The sequence below is a fragment of the Eimeria acervulina genome, genomic scaffold, assembly GCF_000499425.1.
Source record: "Eimeria acervulina Houghton genomic scaffold, Eah_scaff129, whole genome shotgun sequence".
NCBI lineage: Eukaryota > Apicomplexa > Conoidasida > Eucoccidiorida > Eimeriidae > Eimeria > Eimeria acervulina.
In genome coordinates this window covers 35,626-58,694 of record NW_013550297.1, presented here as the reverse complement: position 1 = coordinate 58,694, position 23,069 = coordinate 35,626, and the positions used below count along the sequence as shown (strand labels likewise).

General features: G+C 45.4%; 5 protein-coding genes across 5 annotated transcripts; 2 read left to right on the top strand and 3 right to left on the bottom strand.

The window, feature by feature from the left end:
- Positions 1–745: 745 nt before the first annotated feature.
- On the top strand, positions 746–3,627 carry EAH_00019340 (hypothetical protein, conserved; the record flags this gene model as incomplete). Its single annotated transcript, XM_013397362.1, has 6 exons — positions 746–795; positions 1,036–1,210; positions 1,625–1,724; positions 2,773–2,887; positions 3,199–3,272; positions 3,578–3,627. 6 exons carry the CDS (start codon positions 746–748, stop codon positions 3,625–3,627), a joined length of 564 nt encoding a protein of 187 aa, XP_013252816.1.
- A 2,370-nt stretch (positions 3,628–5,997) lies between these two features.
- On the bottom strand, positions 5,998–7,007 carry EAH_00019330 (Protein CASC5, related; the record flags this gene model as incomplete). The annotated part of the gene is made up of 3 exons (XM_013397361.1): positions 5,998–6,183; positions 6,559–6,690; positions 6,903–7,007. 3 exons carry the CDS (start codon positions 7,005–7,007, stop codon positions 5,998–6,000), a joined length of 423 nt encoding a protein of 140 aa, XP_013252815.1.
- A 1,544-nt stretch (positions 7,008–8,551) lies between these two features.
- On the top strand, positions 8,552–11,502 carry EAH_00019320 (hypothetical protein, conserved; the record flags this gene model as incomplete). The annotated part of the gene is made up of 8 exons (XM_013397360.1): positions 8,552–8,629; positions 8,783–8,836; positions 9,063–9,239; positions 9,332–9,436; positions 9,763–9,962; positions 10,270–10,564; positions 11,055–11,131; positions 11,328–11,502. 8 exons carry the CDS (start codon positions 8,552–8,554, stop codon positions 11,500–11,502), a joined length of 1,161 nt encoding a protein of 386 aa, XP_013252814.1.
- Positions 11,503–12,068: 566 nt separating this feature from the next.
- On the bottom strand, positions 12,069–17,206 carry EAH_00019310 (hypothetical protein, conserved; the record flags this gene model as incomplete). The annotated part of the gene is made up of 11 exons (XM_013397359.1): positions 12,069–12,596; positions 12,736–12,990; positions 13,226–13,551; positions 13,673–14,135; positions 14,301–14,514; positions 14,764–14,885; positions 15,000–15,235; positions 15,990–16,154; positions 16,436–16,673; positions 16,885–17,106; positions 17,192–17,206. 11 exons carry the CDS (start codon positions 17,204–17,206, stop codon positions 12,069–12,071), a joined length of 2,784 nt encoding a protein of 927 aa, XP_013252813.1.
- Positions 17,207–19,728: 2,522 nt separating this feature from the next.
- On the bottom strand, positions 19,729–22,245 carry EAH_00019300 (hypothetical protein; the record flags this gene model as incomplete). The annotated part of the gene is made up of 1 exon (XM_013397358.1): positions 19,729–22,245. One exon carries the CDS (start codon positions 22,243–22,245, stop codon positions 19,729–19,731), a length of 2,517 nt encoding a protein of 838 aa, XP_013252812.1.
- Between the last annotated feature and the right edge of the window lie 824 nt (positions 22,246–23,069).

Genomic DNA, 23,069 nt, shown 5'->3' with positions numbered 1-23,069 from the left:
GTGTACAAACACATGGAAGGGCGGGAGAGTTCGCAGCTGTTAACAAGCCAAAAGAAGAGGCATTTGAATATTTAGATGCGCCACTTTTAGCCGATTCTGCTCCTAAAAATCGCAGACAAATCCTCAAGGGGGGCCGTCGACTTCCCATCGAAGCTCGAGGCTGATGTACTTAGGGGCGTCGCGGAGGTGGAAGATCCGTTTTAGATAGAAAAATTGAGTTAATATAAGCCAAAATAGATTTGAGTTGAAGTAAATTAAAGAAATAATCAAAAAACATACTCCTGATGAGATAAAAACTTCTACCAACGAACCTGCAGCGAACGCGCCACTCTCGACAAAGAGAGATTAAAAGGAGGCGGGAGTAGACAGTGAAGAAAATTCCTTTTAAATATTCAAATTTGAACGGGAATAGCATGAAAATATACCAACAATATTAATGTGATCTACCACACCCATTTCATCGTTGCTAGTTTACTTACGGGCTGTACGTACAGCTCAGAATCGGCCGAGGTTTCAGCCCCGGTTCAGAACCCGATTGTGTGATTTCGGAACATATTTCTATCAATTGAATTAAATTAAAGCCTGGCTTTTTCTTTTTTCAACAAATTTCGTTATTCAGCGGTTGTCTGTGGGGCCCTTCCTTCGTTTTCTTCTTCGCTCCTTCCCTCTGCTGATTTATCAGGGCAAGTGCTTGCGGGTGTTTCGTCAGTTTTTCTGTGGTGTTTTTCTCCATTTAAAATAGAAAATGGTAGAACAAGCGTCTTTAGATGCGGTGAAGGCTGAGGAACACCTCCGGTATGACGCATCTCTTCACAGCCTCCCCCTGTGCTTATTCAGACTTCCTTTTCTTTCTGTTTTTCCTCTCCTTTCACCGGAACTAGCGTTTTCGCCACCTCTTTCCTTCTTCTTTATGCAGTGTTGAAAACTCAGCTGCCGTTGGATTATCGTCATTCTTCTTTGCTTAACTTACCCTTCTCTGTTTATTGCGTGTTTCACTGTACTTGCATTATAAATGCATTATTCGTCTTCATTCAGGGAACTCATCACGGCGGAAACATGGAAAGAGATGAGCCGAAAGACAGCGCGAGAAAAACTCGAAGAGAAAATGGGGTTAAAAGCGGAAAGTCTTAAAGAGCACAAAAAGGAGATCAATGAAATCATCGATAAAATTGTTGAAGAGCTCAATGATAATGAAGATGAAGACGACTCTGTCCGACTTATATTCTTCTTTTTTAGCAACGTTTTTTTCCACTTGTTTTGTTTATGCATTGCCCTGCGCTCATCAATTAAGCTGGCGTACATCTGTGCAGTGTCTGCTGCTGCTGCTACTGCTACTGCTACGACTACTGCTGCTGCTGCTGCTGTTTCATTGTGTTTCCCTCCTTCTGTTTCTGCAAACAACATCTTTTTTGATTTTTTATTAGTGTTGTTTATCACTGATCGGTAGCTGAAGCACCAACAACCCTAAAGAACGGCAAAAGAGAAATTCTGAGAGCTGAGGAAAGCCTCAGCCTTAATTATTTATTTCTACTTCCCATTGTTTGTATCTGTACGCCTGAATTAACCTCTATTGCATTCTAAAATGTGTTTTAAAATGCTTTTTCTGCTTTTTAACTTTCTTCAGGAGGGCGATGGAGGCGATAGCGAAGAAGAGGAGGCCGAGCAACCCAGCAAAAAACAAAAGACAGGCAATGAACCGCCGAAAAACTTGAAAAAGCTTCAATGTAAACACGACTTCTTATTTATTATACTTATATATTTCTATATATATGTATATATATATAACACATATGCATATTAAATAGATATTTATAATATATACAGCTTCAGCGCCAACACCACCTGTTTTCTTTCTTATTTGTTCTACGTATATATACAAATATATATATATATATATTGTTTGCTTGTTAATGATTTTTGCGGTGTACAGACAGGTTCTTCTTTGCGTGCTCTCTGTACTTAGTTTAAACTAATTACGATTTCTTAGCAATCTCTATTTAGTAAAATAACAGACGAATTACATCATAATGCAGGCACTCTGCCGTCTTAGTTATATTTAATTGAATTTAAATTTGTTTATTCAGCTCCTTTGAGCGAAGAATATCATCTGGAAAATTTATTTAGCACATATCTATATATATATTATTTGTATATAGTATATATATTTATGTGCTATATATTATATTTGTATATTATATATATAATATTATATATTATCTGTATAATGTCGTCAATCGATTGATATGTTTCTTTAAAGTGATTAAGTTGGGTTTGTTTATGTCTTTGTTGTTTGCGAATGAATTTATTTATGTCTTTGATGTGCATAGATTATTTTATTTACGTGTTTGGTCTTTGTCTGTGTCTGTCCTGTGTATAAATAGATTTATTTGTCTTCACTGTGTTTAAATGTCATTAACCATGTGTTTATAGAATATGTATAGATATAACTTTCTTTAGTGTATATAGGTGAATTTAATGATATATATATATATATCTTATGCATATATAATATATATATATAAACTTAATAATGTCTTTATATTGTATATAAATGAATTTATTAATGTCTTTATTGCATATAAATGAGTTTACTAATGCCTTTATTGTATATTAATAAACAAAGTAAGGTAAATGTGATGCTCGATGCAAAGACAGCTGCTATTCCTACGCAAAAATAATAGATATTAATACTATATCATTAGATGATTAATTACAGTAGTAATTATACTTATATTTATTCATATATTATTTTTTTTCTTCTTTTTGCTGCAGCGAGTTTAATGTCGCGCAGCGCCTTCTTAGAAAAAGCCCCTGTAATGGCATCGAAGATCGGCGATATGACTTTTGATATGAAACCCCGTACATTCAGCAGTGGCTCTTGTGGATGGTATGAATAGATAATTAATTAATTAAATTAAGTTAAGTTAAATTAGACTAAATAAATAACTGTTTTGTGTATATATAGGTGTATTATATGTATGTGCCTATTGTTCTGTTGGTAGTTTGTTTTTTGATTAAGTTTTCTAAATTAAACTTTTTTTTACTTATCTGCACCTTCTTGAATGGCATTTAACTTCGTTTTAATTCAACTACATTTAATTTGACTTTATTTTAGTTGAATTGCAGTTAATTTATCTTTATTTTAATTGCATTTCATTTAATTTATCTTTATTTTAATTTGCTTGCATTTACTTTCAGGTTTCATGGAGGGAAGGTCGCCATCAAAGTGGGCGATCAGGAAATTTGGTGTCAGTTGGGTGTTAACTGCACAGGTGAGGGGGAAGAAGTAAATAAACAACAATAATAATAATACTAATAGTGAAGATAACAATGCATTTATTTATTATTGTCAAATTAATACTAAATAGCTTCAATATAAACATTCATATCAGGAGTTTAGCAATGGTAATTAAAAGCGCATTCTGCAAAAAGAAGCGTCGGGATAGTTTGCCATTACGCACGATAATAACAACCTTTGTTTGTTTTGCTGTCATGCTGTGCTTACGTCGATTTATGCCTTTAAAATGCTGCATTTATTGTATATTGTGCTGTTGTCCGCTTTCGCTGTGTTGTGCAGTTCTGGGGAGTAAGGAGTGGCGCGACGGCAGCAAGAAGGGAAAGAAATGAAAAAGGAGTTTGTTTAGTGAGGTTAAACAATTGCATTCGTTCAGTGCATATGCATGCAATTGAGACAAATGTGTATTAATAGACTACGTTAGTTGAAAACGTTCAACTTGCGGAAAACTTCGCTGCTTGGCTTGCGATGACGAATTCCATTTAGACGTTTGAGCGATGCGGAATAGCAGGAGAAAGAATGAAGGTTATTGTTTATGTCAAGGCATGCGCACGAATGCTGCCCTTATTTATTATTAAAGGGGGTTGGGGTGTACATGCACCTCAAGGGAGAGAAGAGTTTTTACGCTTGTCTTCTGGCTTGTGCCTTGGGTCGCTTAACTGAACAACAAGCCATCGCCTTACCAGTTTAATGCTGCTTTCATCTATTCAAGTTTTAAACAGTCAACGCAACAAACAGCTTTGCAGCGGAGATTATCAGTAGGGCTAACTGATATCACCTCTGTTTAGTCAATGAGATTTTTTCATTGTTTTTGTTGTCGCCTACGCAGCATTTTCTAGCATTTAATGATGGGTATTATTAAACCATTAGTTTAATCGGTTGAATTAAATTGAATTAATTCATTTTGTTTGTCTTTTATGGTCTAGAAATGCCAATTTTCACCGCTTAACCTGTTTGCTTATCCCACTGCTACTGCTGCTTCCTGCACTGCACTTATTCCTGTACAGACTCCTTCAGTGCAGCATGCGTCTATATTTAATAAACACAAATGAGTTTGTGCTTAATATGCTCAATGAGAGTCGCTGTGTTTATGTTTTATATATTTAATCTACATAACTGCGTTCACTTTGAATATGACTTAACTCTCTACGAGCTATGTAGCGTACGCCATTGTCTATGGCTGCATTTGGTGAAGGTTTCCTCTTAGGGGGGTTATTTTCTTATTAGCGTTTTTATACCTTCTTTTTGTATATATATATATATATATTTATTTATTTATAGACTTTTTACATATACGCTGTGTCTTCTGTACGCTTTTGTCAGCCAGCATTCCATATAAAGGAGTTAATATGGAATGTCTTTACCAGTAAAAAATAGGTGTAACGGTTGAGGCCGAAGATACCAGCGGTCGCGTACGTATATATGTATAGATGTGTTTTCATGGATGTATAATACTAATACGGGCGGCGTAGGCACAGCGTTTCTCGTGTTCGTCGGGGTTAATGAAATAGATTAAGAGTTGATTGATCAAAGTATCACAGTGGGAAGAACACCGGTGTAATCTAAACGAAGAGACACCGGAAAGAATTGCCTCGGGAATGGACCAGTGGTCACTCCAATGGTCACTCTGCGGCGTCGGTGATTCCCTGGGCGGTCCTGAGGAAGTTATGGGAATACAATTACGCCGTTTTTTGCAATTTGTATATGTGAATTATTTATTCATGTTAAAATGCTTACAACTGAAATATACACTCCGACTCTGCCAAATTCGGAGCGTCGTAGACCTTACAAATCCGCTGGTCGCCTTTGCCTTTTCGTAGGGAAAGCCGCGTGGTAGAGGCGTGGCCAAGGACATGTCCGCCAACTGTATGAACAAAACGAGTGGAAAATGAGCGCAATTAAGGATATAAACATCGAATTCAAGAATATTATGCTTCATTTCGTGCGGCTTCAAACAACAACTCCTGGCTTCAACACAGACGTACTGGGTTTTGTGGGATTTGCAACAAATGTCAGTCCGCCGCCGGGGTCTGACCTGCGTTGAGACAGGGAAATAAAATTAAATAAAAAGCAACAGAGGAGAATAATCGAGAAAACAGGCGAGATGCATGAAAAGAAACATGCGTATTTCAGGGGGATAAGGAAGATAATATAAGTTGTTACGAGTGAACAGAGCGCACATTACTTGATTAGTGATGACCACTGCTACGTTGTATTGCTCCGACATCTTCGTTAAACTGCTCAGCATTTTATTCAACTTCTGCTGTCTGTCCGCCAGTTCGCCTCTGCCGCTGTAGTCTACTCGAAAGAGCGCCATAATGGAGTCCACGAGGATGAGGGCTACGATAAAAGAAACAAATTTCAACAAACTCAGTAAAATATATATCAACAAATTCAGTGAAGGCAAAATATAAACAGACAAAAGAGACGCCCCTCCGACCCGATTATGGCCCACCGAATTTCTCTTCGCTCATCTGAACAGAGAAAGGAGGAAAATGAAAGAGAGTTTGAACGAATTTAACAGCAAATTCAGAATCAGCAAACCAGTGAAAAGTCATAATTCAAAGGGGTAATTAAACGCTATCTATCGATTCAGCCAAACTCAATTAAAGCGGCGAATTAAACTCAATCAATTGATTTATGTGCATGATTAAACACAATTGATTCACCTCAACTCAGCTAACAGAGTTAATTAAACTCAATTAAAAACGCGAATCAAGACGAACCTTTGCTGCGGCGACTGTAAAGAGTTGGTGCATGTGTTCCGTGGTGTAGGCGCGAGCATACATAATATTGTCGAGGACACCAGCGCCGTCTAAACCGAATCGTTCAGCAATAAGACAGATTTTCTCTGGTCTGAATGTCGCTTCGGTGTCTATGTAGCAGACCTGAGCAAACCCACCTTAATGAGTATACTTTATACACGCAAATAAACACAGAAGCACAGAGAAACAGCAGCAAACTAATGCGCACCTTTCCACAACCGCCACCCATCTCCCGAGGCAGCTGAGCAGTCACACACAACGTGTGACAAATTTGAGTTTTGCCGCATCGATTTTCTCCAAATATTTCGGTTATGGACATGCTTTCAACTCCGCCTCCCAGTAGTTGATCGAGTTGAGGAGCGCCTGTGCAATATGTCAGATGATCATTGTTTGTACGGCAATGGTCGATTGAGTCATAAAGAAAGATTATTTATAGTTACTTGCTGCTCAGGCACTTGGCACTAAACAAAAAAGAAACTGACCTGTTGTTATTTTCACCACTTTCGCACGCCGCGTTATCAGCTCGCCACCACTGATGAAAGAATTGCACAACTCCAACTTCATCGCTGCCTCGACGATCTTTTCGACTTTCGCCTCTGAGAGCCCCTTCACAAGTGCCAGGTCCTTTTTCTGTCAAACATCCGAAGAAGTAGCGACTGAATAGCCTCGAACAAATCGAGGGTTTTTTCCGCTTACGGTTGTCTGAATCACTGACAAGACAGTGCAATAACCGGAAGTCCGCAGCTTTGAGATATCTGCCGCGTTTATTCCTACATTTTGGAGTTTCTCCTGCACCACAATAATGGCAAACGACGAATTCACGGAATAAAGGATCGACCCACTATTGCAATGAAATGCTCATCACATCCTTCATTCAGATCAGATGCTGCAATGGGCGCGGTTCCGACATGTTTACGAGCGGATTTGCTCTCTCCAAGAGTTGCCATCTTGAAGAATAATCGTTGAATTTTAGAAAAAGAAAAAAAAACCGTGTTTCCCCCGCTTTTCTTGCAAAAATCGCAAGAGATGAATCGGCAAGCGCACACATTTGCCACCGATGAATGCTGTCTGTACTCCCCGATTGTTTCCGATGCAACTGTTTTCACCTACGGCGTTTGTGAGGGGTCGTTGAGAGTAAATTCTCCACTCCTAAAATAAAAAAAACGTTTTGTGTGACAACAGAAAGAAATAAACCTCTGCGTCGAATCAAATGGGTTATTACCCGTTTAGGTACTCGCACTTACGCTTTTGCTTGCTGGTTTCCGCTGCGTATAATACAGCTCTTTCTACTCGTGCCCAGTGGATCGATAAAAGGGCATTCAAAATTAATAAAAGAGAGAAGCACTACAATGTAGTGCCTGCACATAGCTTATTTTTGCACGACGTAGACACCAACTTACTGAAATCATGTACCGGTGGTGGCTCAGGGGAGATTGCAATACAAATGGCGAATCCCCTTGGAACCGAATATAGATAGAGTAAATATTGCTTAAACTGCCACACTAATTAATCTAAAGTAGTAACGGCGGTTGGATTATTTTCGTCCCCTGGATAAATTGTCTTGACTTCGTTTCCGCTGTTTCGGGCCATTCAAAGGGCCTTTCGCATTTCGTCCCTAAAGCTTTCTCCCTTTCCAGTTGTCTGTTATTTATTATTTTTTGTATTATTTTCTAGGTTTCGTTTGCAAACGCTATGTGCCGCCTTTGAAATGGAAGGACCAATGCATGTCGGTGTACTGTTGGGGCTGTGGCAACGACCCGAACCCCTTGGAAGGTTTCACGATGATGAAACGCAAAGGAATTCATTTTTTACGTTTAATTTGAGGAAGAACGTATTTTGCTGTTTCTAAACATCTCCTTTTTCAGTTCCGAGGAGGGGCCCTCCCCCAGTTTTCGGTCGTTTTCTCTCCGTCTACAGCGGCGGGAGTCTTTCTTCACTTTGAATGCATATATGAATATATGTGTATTGTACACAGCTGCCTAATGCTGATTATCAGCCTAATTTCCCCTCGTGGATTTATTTTGTTTTAAAAGCACCTGCTTCGAAGGGCAGCTTTCTTGGCGACCCGCCAACAGGAAGGTGTGCGTCAGCCTTGCATTTGTTTGGTTAGAGGGAAAGAGAGAATGATTAGCTATAGTGTTCTGCACAAGAACTTTCGGTAATAGCTTGCTTGATGATTTAGAGTGCCTTCATCGCCCTGTGCTCGGGGCATTTGTTTGCCGGTTTCCATCTCGCGATTAACTCCGTTTCCTGTTCATTATTATATCCATTTCAAGCCGCGTTGCTGCCATTCGTCTTGTCAACTTCAAAAAGACCGAGGAACGGAGCTGCACGTTTTATTTGTGGGAATTCAATTAAGCCTCTTTTCCCCCTTTTCGGGGACTGCAACTTAATCTGCATATCTTCCTCTCCCAGACGACGCCCCCTGTTTCCTCATCAGTTTGGCTGTCGCCATCTCTTTAAATTTCTCCATCTGTACTTACGACAGACAATGGAGGTTCCCGATCTTTCGCAGATAGACGATGAGGAGGTGTTGACCCTTGTGCTTCTCGACTCCACACATCCCCGGGTAATTCATCTACATAAGCCGAATTTACTGAAATTCCACCTGTGTTTCCCTCCTGTTAGTGCGAAAAGTGCATCATTAGAAGCGTATATGCATGCGGACGGCCTTGTAGAAGGATATTTTCAAACATACTGAACATTTACGCATTGCTTGCAGATCGTGGCTACTGCAACTGAGATTAAAAATTCTCTCCTGGTTTCAGCGAACCAGGTGCGTTTAAACTTCATTTGAATTGGTTAATTTTCTTCTTTTTACCGTTCTTCAAAACACTGTTTCATTTGCGCACAAATTTCCATTCATTTTGGATTTCACCTTAGTGGGCAGGTGTTGATGATTTAAGATGCCTTCAATATTTGTATATATATTGTATCTTCATGCCTGCATTAAGAATATATGCATTTGTTTTGCACAAGTGCTGTCTTTGACAATCCTTCAGATCCTGAAAACGCTGGAGGGGAAGAAGGACTCGTTTGCTCGCTTCGCCTCGGCGGTTAAGCCTCCAGGAAATGAGGGCGAGGAAGGGAAGGTCGACATAAGCCGAGAAACTGTTGAAAGCTTGCTGAAGAAGACGAAAAACGTCGTGGATGTTTCTTTGCAGTTTACCTTTGAACTCGTGCGACAGAAAGACATTTTAAGCGTCAAGTTATTTTTGCAGACTGCACTTTCGTGGCTCTTTGCTTGTTTATTTCGTCTCGTTTCGCCCAGCTGTTTTGCCTTCAGGATGGACTTTCATTTCATGCAATGAACCCTATTTGGGGAACAGAGAAGAGCGTCCGTCAGTCACGGAAGTTTCTTGTTCAGCTGCTCGAGGTAAACAAAAATTCGAGTGCGCTCTATATACACCTGCCGTGTATTTTGCATCAAGATCATTTTAGTTTAAGCACTTTATTTTATTGCGCAAATCTACGAAGCAGCTCTAGAAGAAAATTATCTTCAGCTCTAAGGACCATCAGCAGCTTCGGAGGCCAAAGAGGCAGGAGGACGCAGGCGTACTGGTTTCCCCTCTCCTTCCTGCAGTTGTGTCTGAATCACTGCGATAAACGAAGTTGGATTAGATGCACAAAAGACCTCGAAAAATAATCTACTGTTGAACTATGTTTGCCTTGCGCCTGCGTTGTCCTTGAGCGTTTTTCCAGAAAATAACGAGCAGGGGAGAGGCGGTCATTCTCTTTCTTTCTTCAGTCTTGGCGAAACTCCCACCACCTCCTTCTCCTCCGGCGTCACCTGAGCCGGTAAACAATACTTCAAAGGACGGAAGCGCAAATTCAAACGAGGGAAAAACTCCAGAGGGCGGCCGAGGTAGAGGGAGAGGACTGCACCCACCAGGTGCCGGCAGGTGGGTTGGCGTATTCTTGTACATCTGCTCTTAACCCTTACTTTCGTTCTTGTGAATTCCCGTAATAACTATCATATCGCGCGTGCAGAGGGCGTTCTAACCATGCCGCTGCGTGTTCTCTGCACGCTAACGATCGACACGACTCATTTGCCTGCACTTCTGAACGAGGCGGAGTTTTTCCTCTTGTGCCAAAAATGTCGGTTCTTTTCTAAAGAACTTGCGTGATACAGTTTAGTTCGCATGCATGCACTGGACATAGTAAATGGAGCGCGTTCTGTGTTGGAGCGTTGCTGCGGATTCGCTGCAGGGGCCGCGGGGTGCCTCTGGCGCGCGGTTCTGGCATCGGCATTTCTCCTTTGTTTTCAAGTCCTGAAGCTGACAGCGGTTTGTCACCTCCAGGTAAAGACGGGGGTGGCGACGAAGGCAGCAGAATGCAGCGAAAACATGAACGCGATGAGAGCCCCGATGAAGGCACCCAACGTCGCTGGAAGAAGAAACAGCCTTCAAATGTTGATTGGATGCTCAAATGCAAGACGAAACTTTTTGAACTGAAGGAGCGTACTGCAAAGAAGGCCGTCTCAGACGTATTCCTCACTGAAAGGGTCCGTATTAGTAGTAAAGCGTATATTGAACACCCCAAAAAAAATCACTGCTGCTGCGTTCATGCATGCATGCATCTTGCATTCTGTAAATACATGTACAAAAACATATATATGCACGTTTTTCATATATATATATATATGTATATGAAAAACGTGCATATATATATAGATTTATTTGTTGACGCAGAAGGCAGATGCAAGCAAGCACCTTCAGTCTACCCGAGATAATGTGCACATATGCGCGCACAGATGCCTCTGATGTTTCCTCCAGACTCTTCAGGAAACGATTTCCTTCATTGACCATAATGCAACGAAACTGGAGGCTGTTGCAGCAAAAAGCCCATCAGATTTCGCCGCCGAAGAGTAAGGCCCCAAGAAATATATATATATATATATATATATATATATATATGCATACAGTATGTTGATGCGCCTCTGAGTTTTGGTGCATTTTGCTTGTCGTGTTGTCAAGTATTGTGATTGGCATTAGCTGGCTTTTGCGATTCGCTGCGCAGCCGTCGCGTTTTCATGCAGAGCATCGAATCGTATATCGCGGGACTGGAGAGGGTAAATGAGTCCGAAATGGAGTTGCAAGTGCACTTTGCCTATAGAAAACCTCTGAAGTTCTTTACATTTAGTTTGGTTCCATAGAACTAACGTTACTTTGTCGAAAGTTGTCCTGCTGCGGTGCCACCCGATGAATTATTCTGCTTCTCGTTTGTAAATGCATGCCGCCTTCTGCTTTTTCATGGCTCCTTTACAGCGTTCCATCATCCGTTCCCCATTGCAGCTCGTACCGACTGTCTGCGGTGTGGACGCAGGCGCTGATGCTGCTGGCGAAGGAAACTTTGAACAAGCGCCAATTAATGGGACTCTTTGACAGCGCTGTGAAGGTTGAGAGGCTGACGACGCCGTCGGAACTGTTGACAGAAATGTAAGGATTCCTTCGCCTCTTGCCTGCTCATCAAGAGCAGTTAGACAGCCATTAGCTATGACGTCAAAGACAAGCACTGCTTTTATCGCGACGTAGTTAAAGTGCAGCTTACACCCGTGTGCGCAACCTGCGGCAGGAGGAGCATCACTTCCCTTTTGAACACTTTCGCGTACATGCCTAAAATGGACGACGACGACTGAACAGGAGTTAACATTTCCTTCTTTCTTGCTTTTCCCTCAATTTCTATTGGCACGGCGGCCAGCGATGCCCTTCATTATTGGGGACGCTACGTACCAACAGCAAAGTGGCAGCGTAGGCAAAACTAACACCAATAGAGTTGTGAAAATAGCTAGCTGATGTGCAGATTTGAAGCTCAACGCTCACACCAGAAATCTTCTGAATACGGAAAGCATCCATAGGCAATCCCTATGCCCCTTCGGGACTACAGCCAGCCAACAACCACGGAAACATTCTGACAGTTCAGAGTGTTGAGAGGAGCAGAAAAGCATTCTATTTCCTCCCTCCCCCCTCTTCCTCCGGGCCCTCACCACCTGCGCGGCCATAAGTGTATTATGTGCCATAACGCTTTCTGTTAAAGGGAGGGAGCGAAGAAGGGTCGTTTGGTGTGCCGTTGTTCAACACCTCCAGCAAAACAAGGGCGCGGCTGCAGGGCCCATTTGAGCAAGGAAGCATTTTAACTGCAGTTTGCCCGTCACATTTCTCGAGTGCAAACCCAACGAAGCCTTTATTATTGCTTTGGCAGAGCAGCCGCGCCGTATGGGCAATACTGTTAAACATGCGTTTCCTCCCGCTGCCCTCTGCGGGGGCCTCCCTTCCCCCTATTCTCTGGGCACTGACCGGCGAATCGCCAGGCGTCGTAGCTGTTGAACGCGTGCTGTCGGTACCACCCGGAGTGGCCCCGCAGTGGGGAGAGCCTTGCGAGTTCCAGAAGAGGCTCAACCCCTCCTCGTTTTCAGGCCGAGAAAGAGAAGCAGGGAGAACACGAGGCACACAGAAAGGTGCAGCATACACCGGAGCGGCCGAAATTATGATAGGGCGTTGCCCTCGCAGCTTCTTAAGGTGACGGGGAAACGAAAGCTGCGACAAACAACGCATACAGAGGCATCAACCGCTAAACATAAACGCGCCGCTCCTAATGCCTAAACGACAAACCCTCGTATGCTGACACGCTTTTCGGGTGAGAAAGCTGGACAAATGCTTCGGGTCGTCTTCGCACCGTTTGTGATGAACAGCCGTTGTCTTGGCAGTCCCTGTCCTCCTCCGAGTCGCTGCTCATATTTAATAGTCTAATTTCTCTCCCTCGGTTCTTCTGATGCCTGTTTTCGACGTCCATAGACGCCGCCGCATCTCCCAGCGACAGCTTGTACAAGCTTGAAGGCGTCATGCACAGCACATACGCTGTCCCTTCGTCCTCAACCCATTTGCAATGCACAATTGAGCCGTCTTCTCGCGACAGTTGGCGAGCAGGAATCTGTACAGAGGAAACATCGCAAATGCACCCAACGCATATTTCTCAGTGCAACAGACACCGGCGCCGACACTCAAAGCACAGCAACCATGTTATTACGGGACACTGAAAGCCAACAGCTGTCAAAGTCAACTACAAACGCCAACTGAAGCCTTCTCCCTCTGCTTGTTGCTTTCTCTATTCTGGGGTGTGGAGAAGACATTCATTTTTTTTAAGTCCAAAAGTTCGTGCATCGTACCGAGCGGACAATCCGCCTTTGTCTTTGAAATTTTCGGTTATTTGATTCCGTTTTCGCTTCGTCTTTGTTGTTGTCGTTACGTTCATTTAAAGAGGAATCGAGCTCGTTCAGCTCCGTCAGGAAATAACCGTTGCGAGTGCCCAACACGAACAACCTCGAGGAGTCAGGGGAAAAACAAAAGTTCGCCACATTCTCCCCCCTTCTAAAAATGTTTGGCAAGAAGTATATCAATTCGAAAGACTCAACGTCAAATACGAATATGGAACTGTTGCTGTTCAGGCACCCCAGCTTCTTCCCATCAGGACTCAAATCCATGTGGACAAGCGCTGAGTACATCACAGCAAACCACCACGCATAATGCGGCAAATAATGCAACATTCGCCACTTTTACATGCACATGACACACGAAAATGTTTCGCAATAAGCACAATCCGCCACAGTCCAGACAATGATAGCACTGGATGTTCTTATACTCCGGAACGAAATCAGTGGCCTTACGGAAGGGCAAGTCTCGGACAGACGCGAGTTCCGTTCCAGTGGAGACTTTAATGAATGAAAGGCAAAACTTGCCGTCTATTTCCCCCAGGCGGTCTGGCAGAGCTTCTGCCTCACGCATACAGGGGATATCTTTGCAAAACCACTTCTTTGAAGTGGTGGCGCAAGAGCTTTCTTCTTCTGTTTTTCCTCGGCCTTTTTGCGTTTTCTCATCGACGCCATTCCCCACAGAATTGCTCGTTGAGAGAGAGCCAACAACCTTACCAACTCCGCGCAGGCGGCGGTAGTTCGCCGCTTTCCGGCTTTTGTGCGAAAAGAAACAGCACGCAAGAACACTGCGGGAAACAAACTGTAAAGCCGTCACCATCTCCTTTACTCGGCAAGCGCCCAGGCATTGCAAATCCTGAATCTCCAGCTGAGGCAAGAGACAAGCGCAGCAGGCAGGTATATGCTTAAGATATATATACACATATATGCATATATATATATATACAATACGTAAAGAGGTTCACAAAAATGACTACAGAGGAGCAGCGGGTAGAGCCTTGACTCTTTCCATCCAGACAGACTGTTTCCTAACCTCTTTGATATGGAAGCCAAAAAGGTGCAGCCCGTCGTTGCTCCCCACGGCTAACAGCTGTCCGTCTTTGGCAGCATCGCAGCAGTTTATCTTCGAGTGTTTTGGCAACGCTATTCTCGCAAGCTTAATCAAAGGTGACTGTGGGGGTTCTGCCGATTTGTTTTCTCCCGCTGCGCTGCTGCCATTCCCCCCCCACGCTGCATCTTCGATGTGCCTAAAGCAAAGATGAGCAGCAGCATCTCAGCGCGAAGAAAAGGGCATCAGACACCATAAAGCGGTGAAGATACGCGACAAACAGAAACAAGGACACTTGAACCCAGCTGCGAGCGAGACGTCCCCAAAAATTCCATGCACACATATATAGGTATAGATATATGGCCTGATACAAACAGCAAATATTTATGCTCTATATACATATATTCGGTCTAGGGGTGGATTTGTTTCCGCTGCTTCGACTGCGCACCATATTCCGATGTCAGTAGCAGACGGACACACCAGCAGCCGCTTCTTCCAAATCACCTTCGGCCGCTGGAGGCCCCGAAGGGAAGGAGACAAACAGAAGGGCAAACATGGTGCCTTGAGACCCTGAAGAGCAGCACCCCCCGACCAAACGAAGCTGCAAGAACGTAGCAGGCAGCTGCATACGTGCGAATGTATGGGTAGACAGTGGATATGAGCTTCAGCCGTCCTGGGGCCTACCGCCAGTTCAGTGAGGTTTCGCATCCACTTTATGCTTCCATCTGCTGCCCCCGTCACAATCAAAGAACCGTCAGGGCCTCCAGGAACTCTTGGCAGACAGGCGACGGCTTGGCTGTCGCACAAATGCGGGTAACGACACGCGCGAACTACCCACCGGTCTTCCTGCACAATAAGCCAAGAATTCGCTACAAGCTTTATCTGTGCTGGTGCTGCTACTGCTGTCGTGGCTCTTGCAGCTGATATGGGTAGACAGCACGAACCAAAGCATGCAGGTGGAACACGGGCCATACGGAAGTCCTTCTTCTGTCGTGTAGAAGGGCCCCTAAGCTATTCAGCTACTGCATCCTATTCAGCTTGTACCTCCGTTCTGCTTATTGCAGATAGTTTCCCGTCTACCCCGACGGACAGGACAACCTCCTCTTTCCTTTTCACTGTTTGCGCGTCACTGTGACTGTTGTCCGCGATCAAGCTGTCTATACACACCATCAACTGCATGTCCAGCACGTCAGCAACGTGCACGTGCAATGTTTGCAGCGCCACACAAGCGGGCAAACTCCACAAAGTTATGCGCCCCCGACTGTCACCACTGAGCAGCAACGAGCGACGACGGAGCGCCCTCAGGTTCCAAACAAGAGTGGAGTTGTCTGCAGTTCAGAAGACAACATAACACATCATCAAAATATGTTCGACAAAACAGACAAACAGTAACAAAACCGACAAGAAAACGAGGGGAGAACGATGCCCACTGTCGACCTATTACTGAACAGAGGACAGTCACACATAGGTGCTTATAAACCCCAACAAAAAATAATCAACTCTCCGATGTCTACCAGTTCTGATCATACTCCGCCAGGATACTACACGAAGACAACTGAACTCCGTCACCAGCACAAGTCAAACGTTGCTGGGTCTCTCTCTGTTTGGGGCAGCAAGCCTATAGTGCGAGAAGGGACCTTTAGATTTAATGAATTTATTATAACTTCAGCTCACTTTCCGACTTAGATTCTCCTGCTAGAGGTCTGCTATCCAGCGCCATTTGCCCATCCGCCGCGAATGCACTATGCTGCCCCGAGCGCGAAAACCGCAAAATGCACGAGGAAGCATTTCCCGCAAAAATCAGATCCCGGGAGTACCAGCACACTGAAAGCAAACGGCCTGGTGACGACCGCACAAAAACACCACAACACGGCCCGCAAAATGCGCGTAATGACACTCTACGTAGCGCTCTCTCAACTCAACCCTTGAATCTCTATGTTCCTTTCCTTCCCTTCTCTCCCCCTCCATGCATTTAATCCCGTATATCGCCACTGCTTTTCATTCTCGCAGTTCAACAAGAGCGTCGAAGCAATTAAATGGTGCACTGTGCTGCGCTCTTTTAGAAGACAAATGCGCAAAATGTGTGCAATTCGGGTCACCCCTAGAAGAACGAAACGGACTTTTGGTTTTCGGGAGAGTGTGGGTAACTTGAATCTCTTCAGTGAAGCCATTGTCGCTTGACAACATTCCAACATAAGGGTCGTCGCTGTGCTCGCGACAGGCCCTGGCTGCCGTCCCAGAGACGCGCAGAAGTCGCACGCGGCCGTCATCGCATGCAGCAGCGAACGACGGTAAACCTACTTCGGGGGGGGCGCGGCAGAGGGAGAAAACAGCGCCGCCATTGGAGGGACACTCGGCCTGTCAAGTTGCAACACAGCAGCGCACGCATACTCAAAGGCTAACACGGGCTGCACGAAATGACAAGGAAATGCAGAAGCGCAAGAGAACTAAATTGCCTTAAACTCTCGAGCCACATTGACGTGCAGCGATGCAAAAAAGAAGGCAACAGTTCCCATGTCCCTCGTCAAACCCCATATTTCTCCTGCTGATTCGCCGCTTGCACTCGCACCTGAATACGGCAAGTGCGCAAGTTCCACGATGTAATCACGCCATGAAGGCCCGTTGTTATGAGGCGCCACTCAAAGAGGGAAATTGCTGTGACGTCCCCGAGGTCCGTCTCGCCCGTAGTGACGCCGCCTGCCTCACAAGCCGCTGAAGACTTGGCCGCCCCCAAAGTCAAAGGCAGCCAAATGATGTTCCGCACGGAGCTGCAAGAATCCGTTGAAATCCTCTGGGAAAAAAACACGGAAACGTCGTGAAAAATATACATAATCACGGGATGTCGGAGTGCGAATTCATGATCACTCAACACGCACCAGGAGTAAACACATGAGCATGAGCTGCAAAGTGCGGGAAAAGCAGCCCCCACGCACTTACCAGTTTTAAATGACGGCTCACAGAACTGAAAACTTCAACTATTCCGCTTGATCGGCCGACTGCCAACCACCGACCGTCAGGACTGAATTGCAAGGCCTCCACGCTAGATGGCGGTTGGCTATCGATACACCTGAAACGCGGAAAAGAGCTACACTCGATAGAATCGCTTAAATACATATAGGCGCTACCTTGCTAGCCAGGATTTGAGCACTACGAAATACTATCCCACCTGCATGATAATATCGCTGTTTCCATTTTCGCATCCCTCTCAATATCAGCTCGGCCCCCGCAACGTCGGAAATGGGAGGACTCTAGCTCCTCCTGAGCCCGTGCAGTTACACCACTTCTCAACGTTTATCTACATAACACCAACAAAAGCTTTGAAGATGCCCCTAGAATCGTGCATCGATATGGCCGCCACTTGCATGCGGCAGAGCTCGGCGTTTGTTCGGTGAAAACCATAGAAAGCTGGGAATCAATTTGGTCAACTTTGGTCGTAAGATGTCGTATATATGTACATGCATATAAGTACAGGAAGGAAAAGGAAGTTGATGGCTCCGGAAACCACGCCTTTGACTGAGCAATCGGCCTGCTGGCCAGCGAGGGGTGATGAAGGGCTGCAGCCCCAACGGCCCGACAAAGGCCCGAGGGCCGACAGTGAGAGAAGACATTCAACTTATTGTGTCACATAGTAAACGGTTCGTCGTAAAATTCCTTTATCAACGCTTCTCCAAAACGGGAGGCTTACGGAAATCGGTATAGTCTGCCTCCTCAATATTTTCCGATTTCCAACCCTGACATTAGCTGTTGTAGGGCGGACACTGTGTCGTAACAAAGGGCAGCCGTGAGCTGAAAAAGATGTAAGATGGGGGTCGTCCTAAAGTACCTGACTTCCCCTTCAATCTCCATCCGTACGGGGCACGCAGGCCGAAGGGCTAGAGCATCCAGCGGTTGTGTGGGGCAGCTAATGTTTTCAATAACAGCCGCTGGATTGCCTAAATACACCGGGAAAGTGAACTAAGCTGACGGGGTTGCGACTACTTGTGTTGGCTGCATTCTTTTCATCGTCGCCGTCAATGAAACTGGCGGGTACATAAGTTTTGGAACAGCTGAGAAGCTGGGTAGGGTTTTTTTGTGACTTACTGCTGATATTTACTTTTGAGTTTTGCGTAGATGACTACTCAGGCCTTCTTTGTCGGTTTGCTACGCAGTAACTTGGCTGGCCGCATCGTTCTGCAGTTTTGGCATTGTTGTACCCCGTATTTTCAGTACAGTAGACCTGTGCATTCAGGCCATAGTCCGCCTGTGCCCTCAAGCCAGAAATTCCAAAGTGTGGATTTAGATATTAGTATTTGCATACGGAACGCTGCAGAACGCATAGGCCCATGCAGGAATGCCACCATTAACGAACTTTGCTGTGTGGGTGCCATACTGTGGGCAGCCCACTCCCCGATTATTTTGTAGCAAGAGCATCCTGAAGCCGCTTCCCACGTTCAACGCTTCTGTTCCAGCTAACATGCTAGAGTTGTGCGCAAATATACTTCCCCTGGCGCTTCAGACAATGAGCACCAACCGCCGAGCATCCAGGGGCCCAGATGTCTTCGAAGCAACTTATGTCGCAAGCGTTGTGGACGCGTGCTGGTCAGCATGCAAGGGCCATTTAAGTTTTTAATTGGATAATCTCTGCTTTGCTATGAGGCAACAGCGTGTGTTTCTTGAACAGGGAACGCCAGCTACAGCACACGTCCAAGATTAGCAACCCTGAATAGGCAAACGCTCGCTTGAGGCTGAGCGTTTGGTAGCTCGCTGGAGAACCGCACATCATTATAGCTTCTGACATCAACTGGGACGGCAGGCTGAAGGTCTATTTCTAGGCTACCACTGAGCCACAGCGCCGCCAATAAGCCGCAGCTGGGCTACTACGACCCTCCAGCATGCGAGCACCTGATGATACAGCTACTCACCTCAGAGAGCTCCATGCAAACTCGCTTACCGTGGTGCGAATGCTAAACCAGGAAAAACGGTGGCGGTCAGCCAACAGCGCAAAGAGCTGTGGAGCAGTGCACTACACGGCACGCCACTCAGATGCCTGAGTGAACGAACGTAGCAGAGAATTAGGCGCCATGTACAGTGCCTGCTGCAAGAATTTCACAGAACAAATAATTGCACAGAACTTGTGCGACGAGAAATCGTTGCTGGGGTCGCCCCCGGATCGGAGCAGAAAGAGTCTGAGACAACTTTCATATCTTGCCGGAAGTGCTTATTACGAGAAGCCAACGTGAAAGGGGCCTTTGCCGTACAAGGCGTGTCCAGACGCATTGTTGTAATTTACATTTAATTTTGCATTCAACGCAAACAACTGCATACGCAGTAACCTGCTGCATCACCACCAGTGTTCTACTGTGCAATACTTGGAAATCGGCAACGAAGAAAGAGGTGCGTTGGCGCCTCTCTACTGTTCAGGAGAAAGCCTGCTTTATTTTCTCTCTGGATCGTCACAAGGACAGTTGAATGCCTCCTTAAGCTGCTCCAACCGTTCGTTTTCAAACAGACTTTGAATTTTTAAAAAGATCTGCAACATCTTGTCGAAAGATTCAGGTATTACGGTATGCTTCTCTGCACCCATGAGCACTGACTTTTCACTTGCGAATTCGTCCTTAAGGCGTTCCAGTTCAGCCCATCCATCTGTTGTTTTCCGAAGTGGAGAATCGAATATAACGTTTACTGCGTTTTCAAGCTCCTCAAGTTCCATCGCTAATAAAAAAAGGTATTGAAATCGCATCCGAAGAAGCGCTACCTGTCTTTTCCTCGTCGCCACTTCGAGTCTGTGTTCTGTTTTCTGGTCCAGTGCAGAGGATCCTATTCCTTCTTTATCCAGTTTATATTTTCTACCCTTCTTTACCAAACCATTTATTTCCTGGGCTCTCGATAAAAATTCCTTTAGAAGAGCTTGGAGTTGGCGCTTTGGTTCGGAGAAATGCTTCTTCACAACAGCTACGATACAGATGTCAGCGCGCGCACCATCCTCAACTTGCTCTCCAGTACCGGTCTTGATCCTAGATGACAGCTTCCGTAGTAGTAATTTGACTCCAGACTTGTCGCCAAGCTCTGCACAAACAGTTTTCGTAAAGTCCAAGAACTCTTCGCTGCTTTTGACGGCAGTATGAGCAATCTCCCCCAGCACGTCCGACGCAGAGCTGGCTTCTTTCTTGCTCAGCGGCTTGTGCTCCAAAGTCTCCTGTATAGCTTCCTTGTGCAACTGCAGTGTAGATCTAATTGGTTGGCTAAGTGCTTTCGCGCGTTCAAACGCAGCTAAAGCTTCCTCGAAGCCCTGAGCAGAATTAATAGCATCCATTTCCTGCAATTGCAAAGTAAACATTTCTTTCATGCCTTGTACATCTGCATCTGTTATTCCAGAAGCTGATTGCCCCTCAGATGCTCGCCGAGTCTCGGACAATAGTTTGTGAAGGCCCCAGACTAGATTTGACTCCATTCCAAGCGGTATGCGGCTATCTTGAAGTTTCGACACAATCCACACCTTATACATTTCCAAAATATCGCATGTCAATGCCTTATCCAGAGCAGCCAAACGTTCCAACGTTGCCTTCCTGGAGTTCACGGCAGCAGCCGCTGAGGATATTTCGATAAAAGCATTTGCTTCACACTCCGCCGTAAATGTTGCAGACTTCAAGAGCCTAACTTGCTCATCAATCTCCCGTTGAAGAGTTTTAGAGGTAGTTTCCACAGACCCCAGCGTCCTGATGGCCAATGTAACCGACGTTGCGTCCGAGCTGTCCTGCAAACGCTCCCGCAAACTTTCAACGTCCGTAAAATGAAGGCTTGCAGAACAGTAATCCTGCACTGCCTCAGCATGGAGTTTTGCCAGTGCTGCTAAACTGATGAGGGCGCCACGAGCTCCTTCCAGGGATGCTCTTATTAATTTAATGGTCTCATCCCGAGTAGTTGCAATATTTGGGTCGCTTTGGCTTATGGCAGAATCATACGCCATCTCCGCTTGTTCAGCAGCTCCCATATTCGAATTGAATTTATTCAGGATCTCCGATGCCTCCTCCACACACAGTTCACCTGCCAGCCAGGTCGCAACATCCTTAAGTCTGCTGATGACGCTCCGCTGATCCCTCAATTCTTGCAGAGTAGCGTCTTCCTCGGTTGCCATGGCATCTCCGCTCCCTGGGATATCGTGAGGCTGCTCACTCACAATTTCTGGATGGACGTCTCCCACTTCTGCAGATCCTTTTCCGTAACTTTCCCTGCCGGAGCTTTGGGAATCTTCGGCAGCAGGTCCAGCACCTGGTGGGCCAGATGGTAGTGAAGGTTGTTTAACCCCTGCTTTTTTCTTATCCTTGGCCTCTTTTCGTCCCCCAACGTCGTTCTTTTTCTCCTTACCTTTTCTTTCCTTCCTCGCTGCACCCTTTCCTTTTTTTCCCTTTTCCGCCTGTTCAACAGTTGGTTGCACCTGGGGAGTGCCAAAAGGAGCGGAAGGAGACGTTTGCTCCGGGCCATATTCCTTTCGAGTCTTTTGCCCATGCGTTATCGGCCTCCCTTCGTATGGGCCTTCACCAGGTCCTTGTGTTGGTTTCTGAGCCAGCAGATGTTCTTCCTCAAGTGTAGGCCCTTTTTCCCCTATTCCCTTTTCCGGCATGGGTTCCTCTGTGGGGGTTTCGAGATTTTCCTCCGCCTCCACGCTCTGGCTCTCCCTAAGAACTGCAATTGCTTTCGCTACAATTACGCAAGCCAGAACCAATGCAACCAGCAGATATCCTTTCTTTGCGACACGACCTGTTGTAGGCTTGCCACCTTCTATTTCCTGCTGGGCATCCAGTTCGGCATGCAGTGCATCCAACGCACTGGAGGGGAATTCGTTCGACACTCTCAATGGTGGTGAGTGTTCGGGGGCTGTCTCGGTTGCCTCTGACGGCTGTACATTTTGTTGCTCCATAAGCCAGAGTGCAGCAAACAGCCAGAAACACATTTGCAAGCGAAGAATGCTGAACACCTGATTATTGTGCATCATTTTCAGACAGGTGCCAATAATCCAAAGGAGCATCCAAAGGAACAGAACCCACGAATATGTAGATGCAAGCCTGCCCCTTCTACGCCGCCTGCTTAGAAGAAGGCCGACTTGATGAGGACGCGAAGTGAGAAGAGCAGAACATTTATGCTATGCGGAATTCTGGCACCTTAATTAAATGTAGAAGCGTCAAACCTGGGAAGGTTTTACTGGGTGGTCCTGCTACAAAAAAACCAGGGAGTGGACTGCGCACAGCAGGGCACAGACACGGAAGACTTCGACTACGTTGGTTTTCCTGTTTGGGTATATGCGTCCTCTAGGAAAATACTGACATTTGCACCCAGGCGGACTGCTGGTGTTAGGAAATTTCCATCATCCATGCGAAGGCGAAGTATGGTGACGCCAGCGACATATCACGAATATCCTGCACGAATTACCAGAGAAACGCCACCACGGCTGGAGTGGCCTTGGATACTGAATGCGCAGATGTACGCTGACGAAAAGACGAGGCAAAACAAATACCAAAACTAGAGAGCGACGCTGCCAGCCTAGCGTAGCAAACCGATACAGAAGGCCTGAGCAGCCATCTACGCAAAACTCAAAAGCAAATATCTGCAGTAAATCACAAAATACTCTATCGAACTTCTCACCTGCTCCAAAACTTCTGTACCCTCCAGTTTCATTGACGACGACGATGGAAAGGATGCGGCCAACACCAGCAGTCGCAACCCCGACAGCCTTGTTCACTTTTTCGGTTCATTTAGGAAATCCAGCGGCTGTTATTG